The sequence below is a fragment of the Lissotriton vulgaris genome, chromosome 2_1 (assembly GCF_964263255.1).
Source record: "Lissotriton vulgaris chromosome 2_1, aLisVul1.2, whole genome shotgun sequence".
In the NCBI taxonomy this organism is placed as follows: Eukaryota; Metazoa; Chordata; class Amphibia; order Caudata; family Salamandridae; genus Lissotriton; species Lissotriton vulgaris.
The window spans coordinates 87,614,884-87,629,515 of record NC_141687.1 but is presented as its reverse complement, the minus strand read 5'-3'; the positions used below and the strand labels follow the sequence as shown (position 1 = coordinate 87,629,515).

At 45.0% G+C, this 14,632-nt stretch overlaps 1 protein-coding gene across 2 annotated transcripts in view; it reads left to right on the top strand.

The window, feature by feature from the left end:
- The window catches only part of LOC147729619 (uncharacterized), a 148,841-nt gene that overhangs the window by 96,525 nt on the left and 37,684 nt on the right, over positions 1–14,632 (top strand). Inside the window, exons 5-7 of one of the 2 annotated variants that reach the window (XM_086954498.1) lie at positions 10,988–11,101; positions 11,690–11,797; positions 13,847–13,933. In XM_086954498.1, coding sequence (XP_086810624.1) covers positions 10,988–11,101; positions 11,690–11,797; positions 13,847–13,933 — 309 coding nt within the window. The remainder of the gene's footprint in view (positions 1–10,987; positions 11,102–11,689; positions 11,798–13,846; positions 13,934–14,632) is intronic. The other variant, XM_086954499.1, reaches the window with a different exon arrangement.

The following is a 14,632-nucleotide window of genomic DNA, read 5'->3' as shown; positions in this document are numbered from 1 at the left end:
ACCTGAAAATACAACCACAGATATTGAATTAGATGTGTCACAAATTTTACATTTCAACAGAACAAATCCTGATTGGAAAAAGTGGTTAATCTGGCCTACAGACACAAATAGCTGTCAAGATAGATTCCTGAATAAAACACAGGGGTTAAAAATGACCAGATTAGACTTAAGCAACACTTGTCTTTACTAAAAGATGGTGCTGATTTGCGCGATTTCATTCTTGGACCACGCAAACGGCGTCAGAAGCGTTTCATAGCGACCAGTATCTATGCTGCTTACAACGAGGCTTGGAAAGTAAAGCAAATTGAAACTGCTGAAAAAAATACGAGAAATTGATCGTATTAATTTGGAAAAATCACTTTCTGTGGTAGACAATGGGTTAACGACTCTGTCTTCCAGAATATATTCTTTGGACAATATTGTATCCTCTGCCTTTGATGTGATAGACAGAGATTTGCTAATGTTACAACATGGCCAGTCTCAATTACGCTCTATTATAGAATTAGGCTGGACGCTGCCAAATCTTCGTTCAGGCTATGTGCCTTGGCGTTTAATCAACACGACGTCATTATTTTCCAGTTTTAACCTTACTGATAAACAGATCAGTTTGGCACAGAAAGGAGCAGACTATACAATCCTGAGCATCGAAAAACTCGAGAGATTACCATTGACAATGTCAGAGAGTCCTGTCATTGAATGGATAATACACGGAATTATCACAATTCCGATAACAACTTTCCGATTTAAAAAGTGCCTTGAATACATACCTGCTGGCCAGTATGAACAATTGGGTAAAGGATATGTAAAATCCGAATGGAAATTACCATACACTCATTCTTGCTATAGTGACAGTGACAAAAAATGTATTTCTTAGTGGTGAGAATTGTAAACACTCACTAAGCGGTATACTTTTGTGTCAGGGTATTAATTTACACGGAGCATGTGATGGAAATTCAAACAACCTTTCATGCCACCAGCTAGTCACACCTGCAACTCAGATAGAGCCCTTCTTTATGCAACTTTCGAACGGGAGTTACATTCTTAGAACGGATCACAGATGTTGTGGCCTCGAGCCAGGGAAAAGTTATCTAGTAGAAGTAACGTCCATGGTCAAATGCTGTATGCAAGCATGGTTTCCGAGTGGGCCTCCAGACATAGTGACTCCCATCTGGCCTCGTCTGAATCTCTATTCTATACGAATTGATACATTAAGCAAAATGAAATCTGTACTTTTACAGACAACAGTGCCTATAACGTCATCTAAAGAGACGTATGATCTTCTAGTTGCAAGGACGGCTACTGAAGTTCATGACCTTTCATGACGGCTACTGAAGTTCATGACTGATAGCTAGTCTCATACCCCTGAGGCGGAAGCCGGGGGAGCTGTACTGTGTTTAAAACTGCTTTTAAATTGTGTGCATTATTTTCTGTTGTCATTATTTCCAACTTAGAATCTTTTTAAAATCACAGACCCCTTTGCCAAATAATCACCGCTTCACCACGCTCCACGCAGCAGAATACGTGCTGACGCGGGCGCCATACTGGAGGTAGGAAGGGTGGCGGTCCAGTAGCTGGACGCCTCCCGCCCTCCGGGTCTACTTAAGCGCTGCAACAAACGCACGCGCGCTGACTGATAGCTAGTCTCATACCCCTGAGGCGGAAGCCGGGGGAGCTGTACTGTGTTTAAAACTGCTTTTAAATTGTGTGCATTATTTTCTGTTGTCATTATTTCCAACTTAGAATCTTTTTAAAATCACAGACCCCTTTGCCAAATAATCACCGCTTCACCACGCTCCACGCAGCAGAATACGTGCTGACGCGGGCGCCATACTGGAGGTAGGAAGGGTGGCGGTCCAGTAGCTGGACGCCTCCCACCCTCCCCAGGACTGGATAAATGCAGACACCCACCCCGTCCGCGCAGCGGGCGGGCGCAGCGGGCGCGCCGGCGGCGCGCCGGAGGCGCGCCAGAGGCAAGCCCGTCTGCGCCCGTCCGCGCCGGACTCGCGCCCAGCGCCATACCCCCTGGGTCTTTTGACATCGAAAGGACTACGTACTCTTCGGATGAATTACGTAAGTTGAATCCAGGTCAATTGACGACTTGTAGCCAGCACAACCCAGCGGATCTCTTAGATCAAACTGAAATTGGGTGTAGGAACTGTAAATCTACCATTCCTCTTATTAACAACAAAGGCAAACATCGGACTGATGGCACCGCCAAACATACTACTTTCCTGATTTCTCTCATCAACGCTCGCTCTCTGGCGAGACACAGGCAGGATATCGCTGATCTAATTGTGGACCATGCAATAGATATCCTCTTCATAACTGAAACATGGATGGATGACACATCAGAGCCCGACCTTCAGGTAGCAGTACCAGATGGCTTTAAGGTGTATAGGCGGGACAGACAGGGGGGAAAAAGAGGAGGAGGACTGGCAATTATTATTCGTGATATCTTCCCAGTCAGAATTTCCCCGGTACCATCTCCTGCATGTGAGGCGCTACACTTTGTCATCAATTAAAACGCCTCACATAACCTTAAGGGAGTGCTCATCTATAGACCACCAGGACCTCGCGCAGAATTTCTTTCCTCCTTTACCTCTTGGATGGAACCTCTAGCCATTGAGGACTCTTTTATGGCACTAGGAGACATAAATTTCCATCTAGACAAAACTGCTGAGGCTGATACACAAGCCCTACTAGCAGAATGTCACACATTGGGTCTAAAACAGCACATAAAAGCACCAACTCATGATGCTGGCCACACCTTGGATGCCATTTTCTCCAACATTAGTGAGCTGGAGGTATCCAAAATACTACCTCTTACATGGACTGATCACCATGCTATTTTATGTCATCTAACGATTAAACGAACTAACCCCTCCAAACAGACCCCTAGTCAAAATAAATTCAGAGTATGGAAGGACATCGACTATGAAACCTTCAGGCTGTCCTTGTCTAACTCTCGCCCGGATATCTTCTCAGACCCCACTGAAGCAGTGGGGCAGTTTCTTAATTGGATAGGGAATGCGGTGGAAACACATGCTCCTCTAAAAACCATATCAAAAAACAGGAAAGTGCCTTCTGCGCCGTGGTACTCAGAGACCCTAAGAAAGCAAAAACAGACCTGCAGGAACCACGAAAGAACCTGGCGCAAGACATATGACAACTCAAGCAAAACCAAGTATAAAGATGAACTAAACATCTACAAAAAAATGATTCAGGAGGAAAAAAAAAACTACTTTGAGCAACAAATTAACAAATCAAAAAACTCAAGTCGACAATTGTTTGAAGTAGTCAAGACTCTGGCAGGGAAAGCAGTAGACTTGAGCCCCCCCCACTCTGAGGAATTCTGCAATAATTTAGCAGGTTTCTTTTTCTCGAAAGTAAATGACATATATTCGGAATTTTCAGCCACATCACCGAATACTAACATACAACCTAAACAACCTAGAAATAAGCCGAACTGCTCGTTCACTAGATTCAGGGATGTGACGTATCAGGAAATACAAGATCTCATGAGACAGGTAAAAACAGGCTCACCCCTAGATCCCTGCCCCCCTAAAATTCTCACTCCAGTAATTGATGTGGTCAGTGAAGCTATCACTCATATCTGCAACGCCATGTTTCAATCTGGGATCTTTCCAGATAAGTTAAAAAACACTCTACTGAAACCACTCCTTAAAAAACCGGGTCTAGACAAAACTATTCTTAAAAACTACAGACCAATTGCCAGTTTGCCTTTCCTGGCCAAATTAGTAGAGAAAGCTATGAACAGCCAACTAGCTGAATACATTGAACATAATAATCTCCTGGACGAGTCACAGTTTGGGTTCCGCAAACTTCACGGAACAGAGACTGTTCTCATAAAAGCTGCCGACGACATCAGAGCCATCAGGGACCAAGGAGGAACAGCGATACTGGTCCTGTTGGATCTCTCAGCGGCCTTCGACACGGTCAATCACGCTGTCCTGATTGACCGTGTCGAAGAAATGGGCATCTGCGCAAGGGCAAAAGAGCTCTTGGCTTCATTTCTGTCCAACAGAACGCAAGCAGTGACCCTGGGCGCATTTCAATCTACTGAGCTCGCCCTCCCATGTGGCGTTCCGCAAGGCTCATCCCTAAGTCCGACACTCTTTAACATCTATGTGTCGGACTTAGCGAGGGTAATTAAGAACTACCGGATGAGCCTTACCTCATACGCCGACGACACCCAATTGGTGATCGCTATCAAGAAAGACGGTGAGGAGGTAGCAGTTAGATTCCAAGAAGGCATGATGGCCATCAAGGAATGGATGTCTGAGAACTGTTTACGCCTCAACTCAGACAAGACTGAGGTAATGATTTTTGGAAAACTTTCACCACAGTGGTCTACCTCCTGGTGGCCGATACCACTCGGAGCCCCTCCAGAACCCGTGCAAAAGGTTAGGAATTTAGGAATCTTGTTCGACGACAATCTCAATTTTTCCAGCCATGCCAATCAGGTTGCGTCGTCCGCTTTTTATAAACTTAAGATCATCAGGAAAATACTGCCCTACCTTCCTGAGAGTACCAGAAAAACAGTGGTGAGTTCCTTAGTGCTCTCATCACTTGATTATTGTAACGGACTGTTCGTAAATGCTCAGACACGGGTGGTGACCAAACTGCAGCTAATTCAAAACGCTGCAGCAAGGCTACTAGCTGGCATTCCCAAGTTTCAATCCACCAAACATGCGATAAGGAACTACCACTGGTTAACGGTGAAAAATCGTATTAAATTCAAGACCTTATGCCTCACATTTAAAGCTCTGAAAGGTCTTGGACCAGCATTTCTCAAACAGAAACTCCTCCACTACCAACCGAAAAGATCCCTACGATCGGAACAGAGACATCTACTGGTAGTGCCACGCACCAGTACGGTCAAATGGGGCGACAGATGTTTCACCAACTCTGCAGCCAGACTTTGGAACACGCTTCCACACGAAATAAAATTGGCACCCTCCCTTCTCCAATTCAGAAAATTGATAAAAACTTGGTTATTTGACCAATAATCTGTTCAGGCCAACTCTTCTTAAATTAAGATACATGCTTAATCTGAGACTGCTAGCTAAGTCATAGCGCCAAGACACCCACGGGTATACGTTGCGCTTTATAAATTTTAAATATAAAATAAATTATCAACAAATTGCCCCGTGCATTTCGTAGATATGTTCAGCCAACTCCTTAACATGTCTAGTGCAACAAGCATCCCAGGCATATTTAAGACAGTCTTTACGGGACTGCTAACACCCTTCCAGGCAATTTTGGGAATCTTTCCTAATTTTGTGCACTCCATTTTTGGCGGCATACCATTATTTTTGGGACTCGTCGCAGGGATTCTATTTTTGACCCTCCTGCTACGTTATGGCAAGCCTCGGCTCAGACATAGCTCCCATGGGAATGGAAGAGACAATCCTAGCAATGCGCTACCGGGACAGGATAACTAACGTCCTTGGATTGGCCAGGCTGAGAGATCTAAACATGACCTGGTTCCTTTCATTCAGACCGATATGGCAAAATTGCATTTTACCTGTGCTACGGTGTATGCTTTGCGGCGATGAATGCGTGTTGGACATCTGTCTTTCACTTCTATCAGCAGTACCAATGGACGTCAATACTTTGCTCAGTCCAATAACGGCTCACGCATTGTGTTGTCCCCAGCGGCTACCAGTCCTGATGACGGCATTCGTGGAGACTCCTGTACTACAGCCAAGTGGTAACAGTGGAGCGAGTGACAAAAGCAACATCATCCAGGTACAACGTTCTGTGAGCATTGCTGGTCCTGCCTTCGATGACAGCAATCATTCTCACACCTGCCAAGTTACAGCGCTATCTAATTTGGTTGAACTATCACCTGATTTTGTAGACCAATTCTTTGAGAGCCTGTCTGATACGATGTTCTCACCCATAGAGAAACAATAACTTTTGAAAAGCTTTCCGACACACAGCGTTCCCATGAACTCTGAATTCGGCCTTCAGTTTTGATCAACAAGAACTGCCAGGAGCTTTGGAAATCTATTTTCTTTGAATTGGACAATTTTTTTAATATTGACCCTTTTTTGGCACGACCAATTCTTTGCTTAACGTAAAAACTATTCTTAGAGAACAGAAGCTTCATACTTCTATTTCTAAACACATCTAGAGACATAACAACATTACACCAGCCTCTAGCACACATGTTATTACAATGCATTTTTATGTGATGATTTATCTCGCTTTTCTTCTGTCAGAGATACTTCATGTGTAATTCCTTTTGCATGATCGTTCATTGATTTCATATGCAATAATTTTTTGAATGATTTCTATGCTTTAAAAAACGTACAGTACCTAAAATCCATGTATTACAAGTACGCCTATTTCGAATGCATTTATGTATTTTGGGGTGGGCAATGTTACACATGCATCTAATTGCTTAGTTTTAGTAATTTTGATGGACATTAACCCGTGGAGTGGGTGTTGCGTGTTTATCTAGGTTCCTGATCGATACTGTGACCTTATGCCCCTATTCGGCTATAAATCCATTTATTCCCTATATTGGCATAACCGTTCAAGTGCGATTTTCTGAAAAGTCATCTCTGGCCTCACACGAACAGAGCCACATTCCAGCATAGTTCTCTCTGCCACTTCCTTTGCGACCAATTAGTGCAATGACAGAGCAGTAGTCACTATCTGATATTCCTAGATAACACTCCGAGTTCTTCAACAAGATAAAAACTTAGCAAACCTGGAAATCCCCGCTTGCTATGTTTTGATTAGTAATGGAACTCTAATGAGCAACTGATAACTATCACTTCCTAGTGACATCTTTAATTGACGTCTTATGTCCAGCAAACTTGCGTCAAACCCGGCACCTGTCAGGTATAAATATTACCAACGTTGCCTTAAGCAATGAGAGCTGTGAGCTGTGAGCTGCAAGCTACTGTTGCTGATGCTGGCTGCCTGCAAGACCCTGTGTTGGTAAATCTAGCACTCTGTCGCTGCAGCCTGCTATCCTGTGGTGGTGAAGCTGCTGAAACCATTATCGCCGCTAAAGCGCGAACTATGGTGCAGTACGCTTAAGGAGCTGAACAGCCGTCCTCTGCGAAGACATCCAGCAGATTCCAGCTGCCCGCGGGCGCTGTCCCCCCTCCTTCCTCGACGCGCTGAAGAGAAGCCGCTGCCTTTCTCGTGCAGAGAAATCCAGCCACGGCGTTTCCGGTTTACCCTCGCGGGTGACTGGGATATCGAGAGAGACCCCTGAAGGAGATACCAATCCTCCATCATTCTATTCAGAGGTATGGTGTCGACTAAACCCTTAGACGAGAATTCTTGAAACAAACCTTGGCAAAACCAACTTAACTTAAAGCTACTTACTTACTCCCCTTCCACGTGTTAGGCTTAGGTCAGGCACACTGGGGTAGGCTTAGTTAGAAGCACCAGTTGAGTATGTTAGCCTAATGTATATATGACTGTATATATGTTTTATTACTTTTAAACCATTGTATGGCTAAGAAACCATATCAATGCTTTTACAGTTCTATTTCGCAATACTTATCTTACTGTACGTACTTTTTATAATAACAATTATTGCAATTGTGGCAATACATTTCTCTTGTACGAGAAGAAAGACTGTTCAATAAATGTTAACCCTTTATTGACAAACGCCCGTCTCTCTATTCTCTACATACCGTGAAAGTAAACTGCACTAGACTGACTGAGTGAAATACATGTCTATTGTTTCACACGACCCTAGAGATTGACTCTTGATCTGAGGAGAAAAGTTGTCATGTTGCACGGTTGTTGGAAAGCTGAATCCCTTCTTGTCTGTGCCAAGGAAGCTGATCACTTCCTATGCAGAGAAGAAAGTTTCCAGTGACCTCTGAGCTAGTTGGTAACACAACCCAATTAAGTTTAGCATAGTCAGTGGAGGCCTGGAATATCCGCAGTTCCACGTTGATACTACTGTTTATGTTATTCCAATGCGCAGGGCCTAGTGGGAAACTAGGAACTACACTACAAGGGCATAGGTGTACCCAGGGCCTACCAGGGGCTGCAGCATGTATTATGCCACCCCTGGCTGGCCATCTAAATCGGACACAACTGGCTGCACGACAGCTGGGGCAAGGTGGTGTAATCACCCTTTGCTTTAGATATAGTATACCTATATCTAACCCTAAAAATGGACACACAGATTCCTATCAGTCACTCCTATGGCAGGCCTTAACAATCCTGAAGGCAGAGTGCTTGGAATCGTGTGAGATGGTGCTCTGGCATGAGCTGAGCCCGTTTGCAGCTTGCGGAACCAAGTCCTAATAGCTGTTCCATGATAACGCATACCATATACTCTTAAGTGCATTATAATCCTCGCGGTTAAATGCTATCTTTGGTATCGCTTTATCAAAACATGTCGAGTAAGGTGTCATACGAATTGGAATACTAACCCCTCGCCAATTCTGGCGACGGGGTTAGCATTCCACCCTTCTAGAGGGACACGACATGTATGTAACTGTGAACCCCGGTTAAAGTTAACTCAAGCCTCAGCATCACAAAATGGATGCTGCCACCACAGACACGAGTCTGACTCCCTGCAGCTGGGAGTCCTTCCAGCGAGGGGAGCTTGGACAAAGGGTTTCCTGTCAGGGGCGATGCTAGCACCATCCCAGACAGGGTTTTTTGTATCCTGGGTAGGCAGGGCTTTACAGGAAGGTGACTGCAAGTGGCACCCCGGTGCTCACTACGCATCTGCCGGCTAGAACCAGTTCCAGGGGCACCCCAGCCCCTGGCCTGGGGAAAGTCCGGCATGGGAGAGGGGTGTAACCACCCCCCTTCCTGGTCCCACCCCTAGGGCAGGACCTAGTCGCGTACCCACCCCTTTCTTTAGGATAAAGGCATGAGCGGGGACCCTTCCAAATTAGATCATCTTTGAATCGAAGAAACTACTTTCTACGAAAGGAACTCTCGACTTCTTCTCAAGATTTCTCCCTTGTGGCTAAGGAGTAGTCACCCTGCACCCGCAGGCACCATCTAAGAACTCTGCGGTTTGCTGCACGTCCTTCCTCCGGAATCCGACTGCCCAGCTCGACGAGACCCGGCTTCCCTGGCACCTCTGACCTCTACCTACCTCTACAGCTAAGCTGAGAACCGTAGGTGCGACGAGACCTCGAGGGACCGGCCATCATCAGAACTGCACGACTTCTATCCAGCACGACCGCCGAGGGATCCTCTGGTGAGTGCTTTGGGGTCCGAGAAGCCCCGACCCTGAGCAGCTCCAGCACCGAAGTCCAGCCCCCCAGCATCCACGAGATCTGCGTGGGGCCCTTCTGCTTTTTGCTGCTCACCACGTTGTCTGGCTACTAGCCCGCTGGCTTGGGGCCTTCCCGACGACGACCGACGACGACAACACTGCTGGTCTGGTTGCTCCAGACTGGCCCTTGCTCCCTTCCAAAAGAGGAGCACCCCGGACCCTCCTGGTCCACTCCAGACGCCATTTTAGGTCCACCGCGTGGGCTTGAATTTGCCAAGACTTGTTGCCCCAATCCTGGGTCCAGCGACGTCGACAGCATCAACCATCGTGGGACAGCTCGCACCTCCATCCTGGTCGCCGACAACGCCTCCTGGTCCGTGAGACTGCAGAGCCCAGCGTCGCCCACTCACCTGGTCTAGGTGACTTTGCCCGGTGCCGTCCTGGTGCCCACACAATCACTGGCCAGTGATTAAAGAACTTGGTCCCCTCTGCTTTCAGGTGTCATCCATCTTCGATCCAGGCTTGGATCCATCGAACAATCTTCACTGGTCGCCTGCCAGCAACTTCTTTCTTCAGGCTCCATAGACTGCAACGAGGATTCCCGACGTCTTTTCAGACCTATGCAGCTGCAGCCCCTGGGCTAGGTAACTTCGGCATTTCGGTGCCCCAGCATAGCCTCACTATCCAAGGGTCCAGATCCTTTTCGTTTTTCAGCCTATCTAGTCGGGTTCGCCCGAGAACACTAACTTTGTCTTTACTAGCCACCATAGACTTTGTCCCGCATCCCGCGTGAGAGTGCACACTCTGCACCCGAGTCCCCTAGGCCTCCTACTAGTAATCTGAAGGTTCAGTAACGTAGTCCTAGCGATTCCAAAGCCTATTAGTACAGTACTTACCTGCTAATAATTTCGCATTCCACTTTCATAGTATATGGTTTTTCGTGCCCCTCGGGCATTTGTGTAAATTGTGCAATTCAAAGTATTTTCGTAAGAGTTTTGTTGTGTGCTTAGTACCCTGTCCTCATAAAGAGTACAGGGCTGTTGTGATCTAAATAAATACACTGTTTATTTTCATAACACTTGTGTGGTGTCCTTTCACTTGGTATTCAAGGGGTATATGTGATGGTATAACAGCTGGCTTAACACGCCCTCTAGAGTTTAGCCCGAAGACTGCTCGTATCCACGCTACTAGGATAGCTGGTCTATAAGGTTGACTTACAACCAATCATCAATAAGGGTTGTTTGGACTGATACATAGTGATCACTAGAATAGTGAGCACTGCATATCAGGCCAACTTCTCACAGGGTCTATTCTGTTTAATGCAAGGAAAAGGAACACTACAATTAGAGCAGATGTGGGTCAGCAAATGCTTCACTTTACCTTTTGTGTGACTGACGGAGCTAACAGAAGTCTTGTGTTGCAGCTCCCTCTGCTGGCTTCCAGTTAGAATGGCAGTTGATCCGACGAAAGACTAACATTCTAAACCACTGCAACACATGCACGAGGAGAAAATAGTCTGAAACGGAATAAAAATAGCCTTTTTCAAGGAAAAAAAAGACATTCGTCCAAAAGGTTTCGTTAAAACAAACAAACCAATGTTAAAATAATAATTGAATAAAAACGTTGTAACAATGTAAATGTAGTTCTAGGAAAATGTTTTTAATGAATTCACCTCCAACCTCTTTTTTTGCTATTTCTTAAACCAGTACTTTGCATTTGAGAGTGGCTGTTCTGCTTCTCCCGCAGGGTGTCCCAGAGTGAACACTGACAATGACTTGAGGATGGAGCAGGGTTTGGCTTCAAGCGTGATGGATGATTATGGTGTGCAAGGAGGAGGGAACAGTGGCATTGCTGGCTCAGGTTAGTAGCTCTGTGCTGCTGGTTTGTTGTACCCCTGGACACAGCCATGATCGTGACAGTGATGTCTACACCAGTGAACATAAAGTGGGGAACATAGTGGAGAAGTGTGGCTCAATGGTTAGAGCGGCAGAACTTGATGCAGAGCTCTGGCCCAGGACCAGGGTTTGTTTCCCGCCTCGGCGGGTCTTGGGCTGAAAATTTTCTCGGACCTGCTATTCTCGCCTCGGTGCCTATTCTAATCATGGGTCCCACGCTGCAACTCTGGGCAATAGCTTGCTTAATCTCCACAATGGCCCCAGCAGCGCTTCACCTTGGGGGTGCCCAGGAGTGGACACTTTACAGGGAAAAACCAGGAAGGGTTCCTACAGCGGTATGAGTACAGCGCCTAGATGCCCTGGTGGTGAGTCGTGTGCTATATAAGTACCAAGCTATTATTTATTATTATTAAAGAGGCTCAAATGGAACGCAACGCGTGGTGCAGGCATATACATGTAGAACTTGTTCTGCATACTTAGTCCTCTATTTTGATGATTAATATTGACCCCCTTACTCCTCCGTGCTATACTTATTGCTGTTTATTTCTAACAGGAAATCCAGACACTGAAGCTGTTCCATTCTGTACCAAAGAAGAGAGGGATAGCTATTTCCTTGAGCACCGGGGACCTGAGCAGAAGGAAAGCGTCACTAGTGAAACAAGTGAGCATTTAATTCTTTTATTTAGAAGTACACATTTTGCTTCAAGGTACCTCACATCACAGTGTTGCTGCCTTTCTATTTATAATTAAGGCTCCCTGTTTTCTGTTTTTACTGATTTTTACAGATAAATACAGAGATAAAAACATTTATTTTCTTCTCTGTATTTATTTCTAAATGTGGAAAAAAATGGATATTGAGTTGCTGTTTGAGTGATTCGAAATGCTCTCTGCCCTGACTGCCAGGCCAACAGCTGTGTGCATTCATAGGTAAGGGTGTTAAAAAAGAAAGGAAGTTTAGTGTAGACCTGCACAAGGATGTTACTGAAATTTGCATATTTTTATAGAAGTGCATTGATTTATAAACTGATGGTATTCTTATCACTGAAACCAGGCAGGCATTCAAGCTTGAGTGCATATTTATTGTTACATAAATGTGTAAATGTACAAGTTTCTGCTTAATTTTTTGACAAAACCCAAAGAAAATATGGATAAATACAGATAAAAGTAGCAAAAATAAATATGGATAAATACAGATTGAAAACATAAAACCGGGAGCCCTATTTATAATTAGGGCAGTCTCGCATCTGGCCAGCCTGCTGTTTTACTGGAGGACCTTGTGGTAAATATGGGAATAAAACTCTTCCTCCCAGTTACCTGCATCATATAATGTGTTCTTGTTTCTGTAATGTTTTTGGATGTTGCTACCTGAATCTCCTCGCCTTGGTGTTTACTTTTGACGTTCCAAATTGGTTTAATCTCTGCTCCACATGTTCTCCGAGTTTATAGATGGCCCAGGTCATTATGAAAGTGGGAAAAGTAGAGCGGTGGGCAACTTTGGGATCCCTGGTGAGATTTCTAACCTTAATGACATTGAACTCTAGTAGGCACTTGTACAATTAATTGGTGATTGGTGCCAAGAGCACAATTAAACATGACCCGCATGTTTTAGGCTGTCATTAGGATACACACCCTTTTAATTGCTTCATGTGCTGCTGACCTGCTCTGGAAATTGTGTAATCATCTTTCTGTTAAAATTAGGTCAACAGTACACTTGCAGTCGTTGACCAGAATTGTTGACCATTTAAGCAGCAGAATAGGCATGACCGCATTGTGGTGGAAAAGGTGTGGTGCAACGGCCGCGGTGTCTGACTCCGGAGCACAGGGCTCGCGGTTCGATCCCCGGCACCTGTGGCAGGTCAGCTCAGCACCATGTGACTCTGGGTAATAGCTCGCTTAATCTTCCCAACGGCCCCCAGCGCCTTGACGCCTTCAAGCAATTGTTCGCACTTTCACAAATACTGGATTTACATTTACGTTTTACAGTCTCTTTAAGCAGGAGCGGTTGTAGAAGAATATGAAAGTTGCTTATGATCATGTCCGCATCGTACTGTATCATTGCAGGGTTTATAGTCTGAGGCATGGTTTGCTAGGCTGTTAAAGTGTATGTTCCTCCCAGATTCTTTGTTTTTTATAGAACTAAAAAGACCAGGGAATAACAATGACTGGTGCAGAACATCCCATTGAGATGGCTTCGCTTACCTAACGTTCTTGCAGGTCACTATCCCTTTATTTGTTGCTAATCATAGGAGGACACAAATTGTGACCTGCCTAATTAATATGCGTTAGGCAGATTGTTCTGAAACACCCTACAAACGGTGATTTTTGTGGACAGACCTAAGAGTACATAGGCATATGTACATTTGCATTACACCGTTAGGAAGACGGAAGATTAGGTGCAAAAAAAGCATTGCGGCACAGCACTAGGGCACCAGGGCAAAATTCAATGTTCTGCTTGTCTTTGTATCGTTTATCTTAGAGTTTTAAGTGAAGAATCACGGTTTGGTCCTAGTCTGTAAAGTGCATTGTTCTGCTCAGTAATGTATTGTGTTCATTTTCTCCTCCGATTACCTAGAAGATATCCTCCAATATTTCACTGTTCCATATTAGCCCTGTATATGTTAACTTACGCTTTCTCAGTTGAATCGTTTTAAAGTTCTGTTATTAACTAAATAAAACACCCTCAAAAATGTGATTATTATCTTGTCCTCAGGGATTCCCTTTTCCAGTATTGAGGGTGAGCCACCTTTAATGAATTACTGTGACACAGAAGAAGACCATGATATCTGTTTCAACTCAGGTACGTGAAAAGGCATTTCAGTGTCACGACAGGGACTGAACGGGCAGGACCATTCCATCATTGTGATTCATGTAAACATTCCTAAAATGCTGAGTTGCTGAGGGCAGTGAATGAGTGGCCCTGTAAGTGATTGTTCAAGTTAACTTGGTCTAGAATTGATCAACTGCGTGGATCGGACAGTGGTGATCTAAGTTCACTGATGGTATTTGCCCTTAAATTGGTAATTTGATGAATGATCTGTTACTAAGCGGGTCTGGGCTTAAATAAGTTGCACATACTTCTAAAATGCCTCTGTCTGAACTCAATAACTTTTCAATTTTCGCTGTACATTGCTGACTTCTGACTGAGCGCTACCTCATCTGATGGCCGTTCTTGAGTACACGCACCCGGATTGTAACATTCTCTGCAAAGATCAGTGGAGGACCCTGTTCTGGGCTAACATAAGATGGTCTTTTACTTGCAATGGGCATAGAGGTATGGTGTATGTGCTCAGCTATGAAGTCAGTCTCAGCAATGTATTTCAGCAAGATGTTCCATAGTTTCGCAGCTGCCACAGGGAAGGAGCGAGCACCCCATCTTGGCTTTCGAAATGTAGGGACTACAGCTATCTTCCCAGAGTCTGACCTCAAATGCCTGGTCGACCTGTACTAATGAAAAGTGGACCTGATTGCCAATGCTTCCTTATCATGAAGCGCAGGA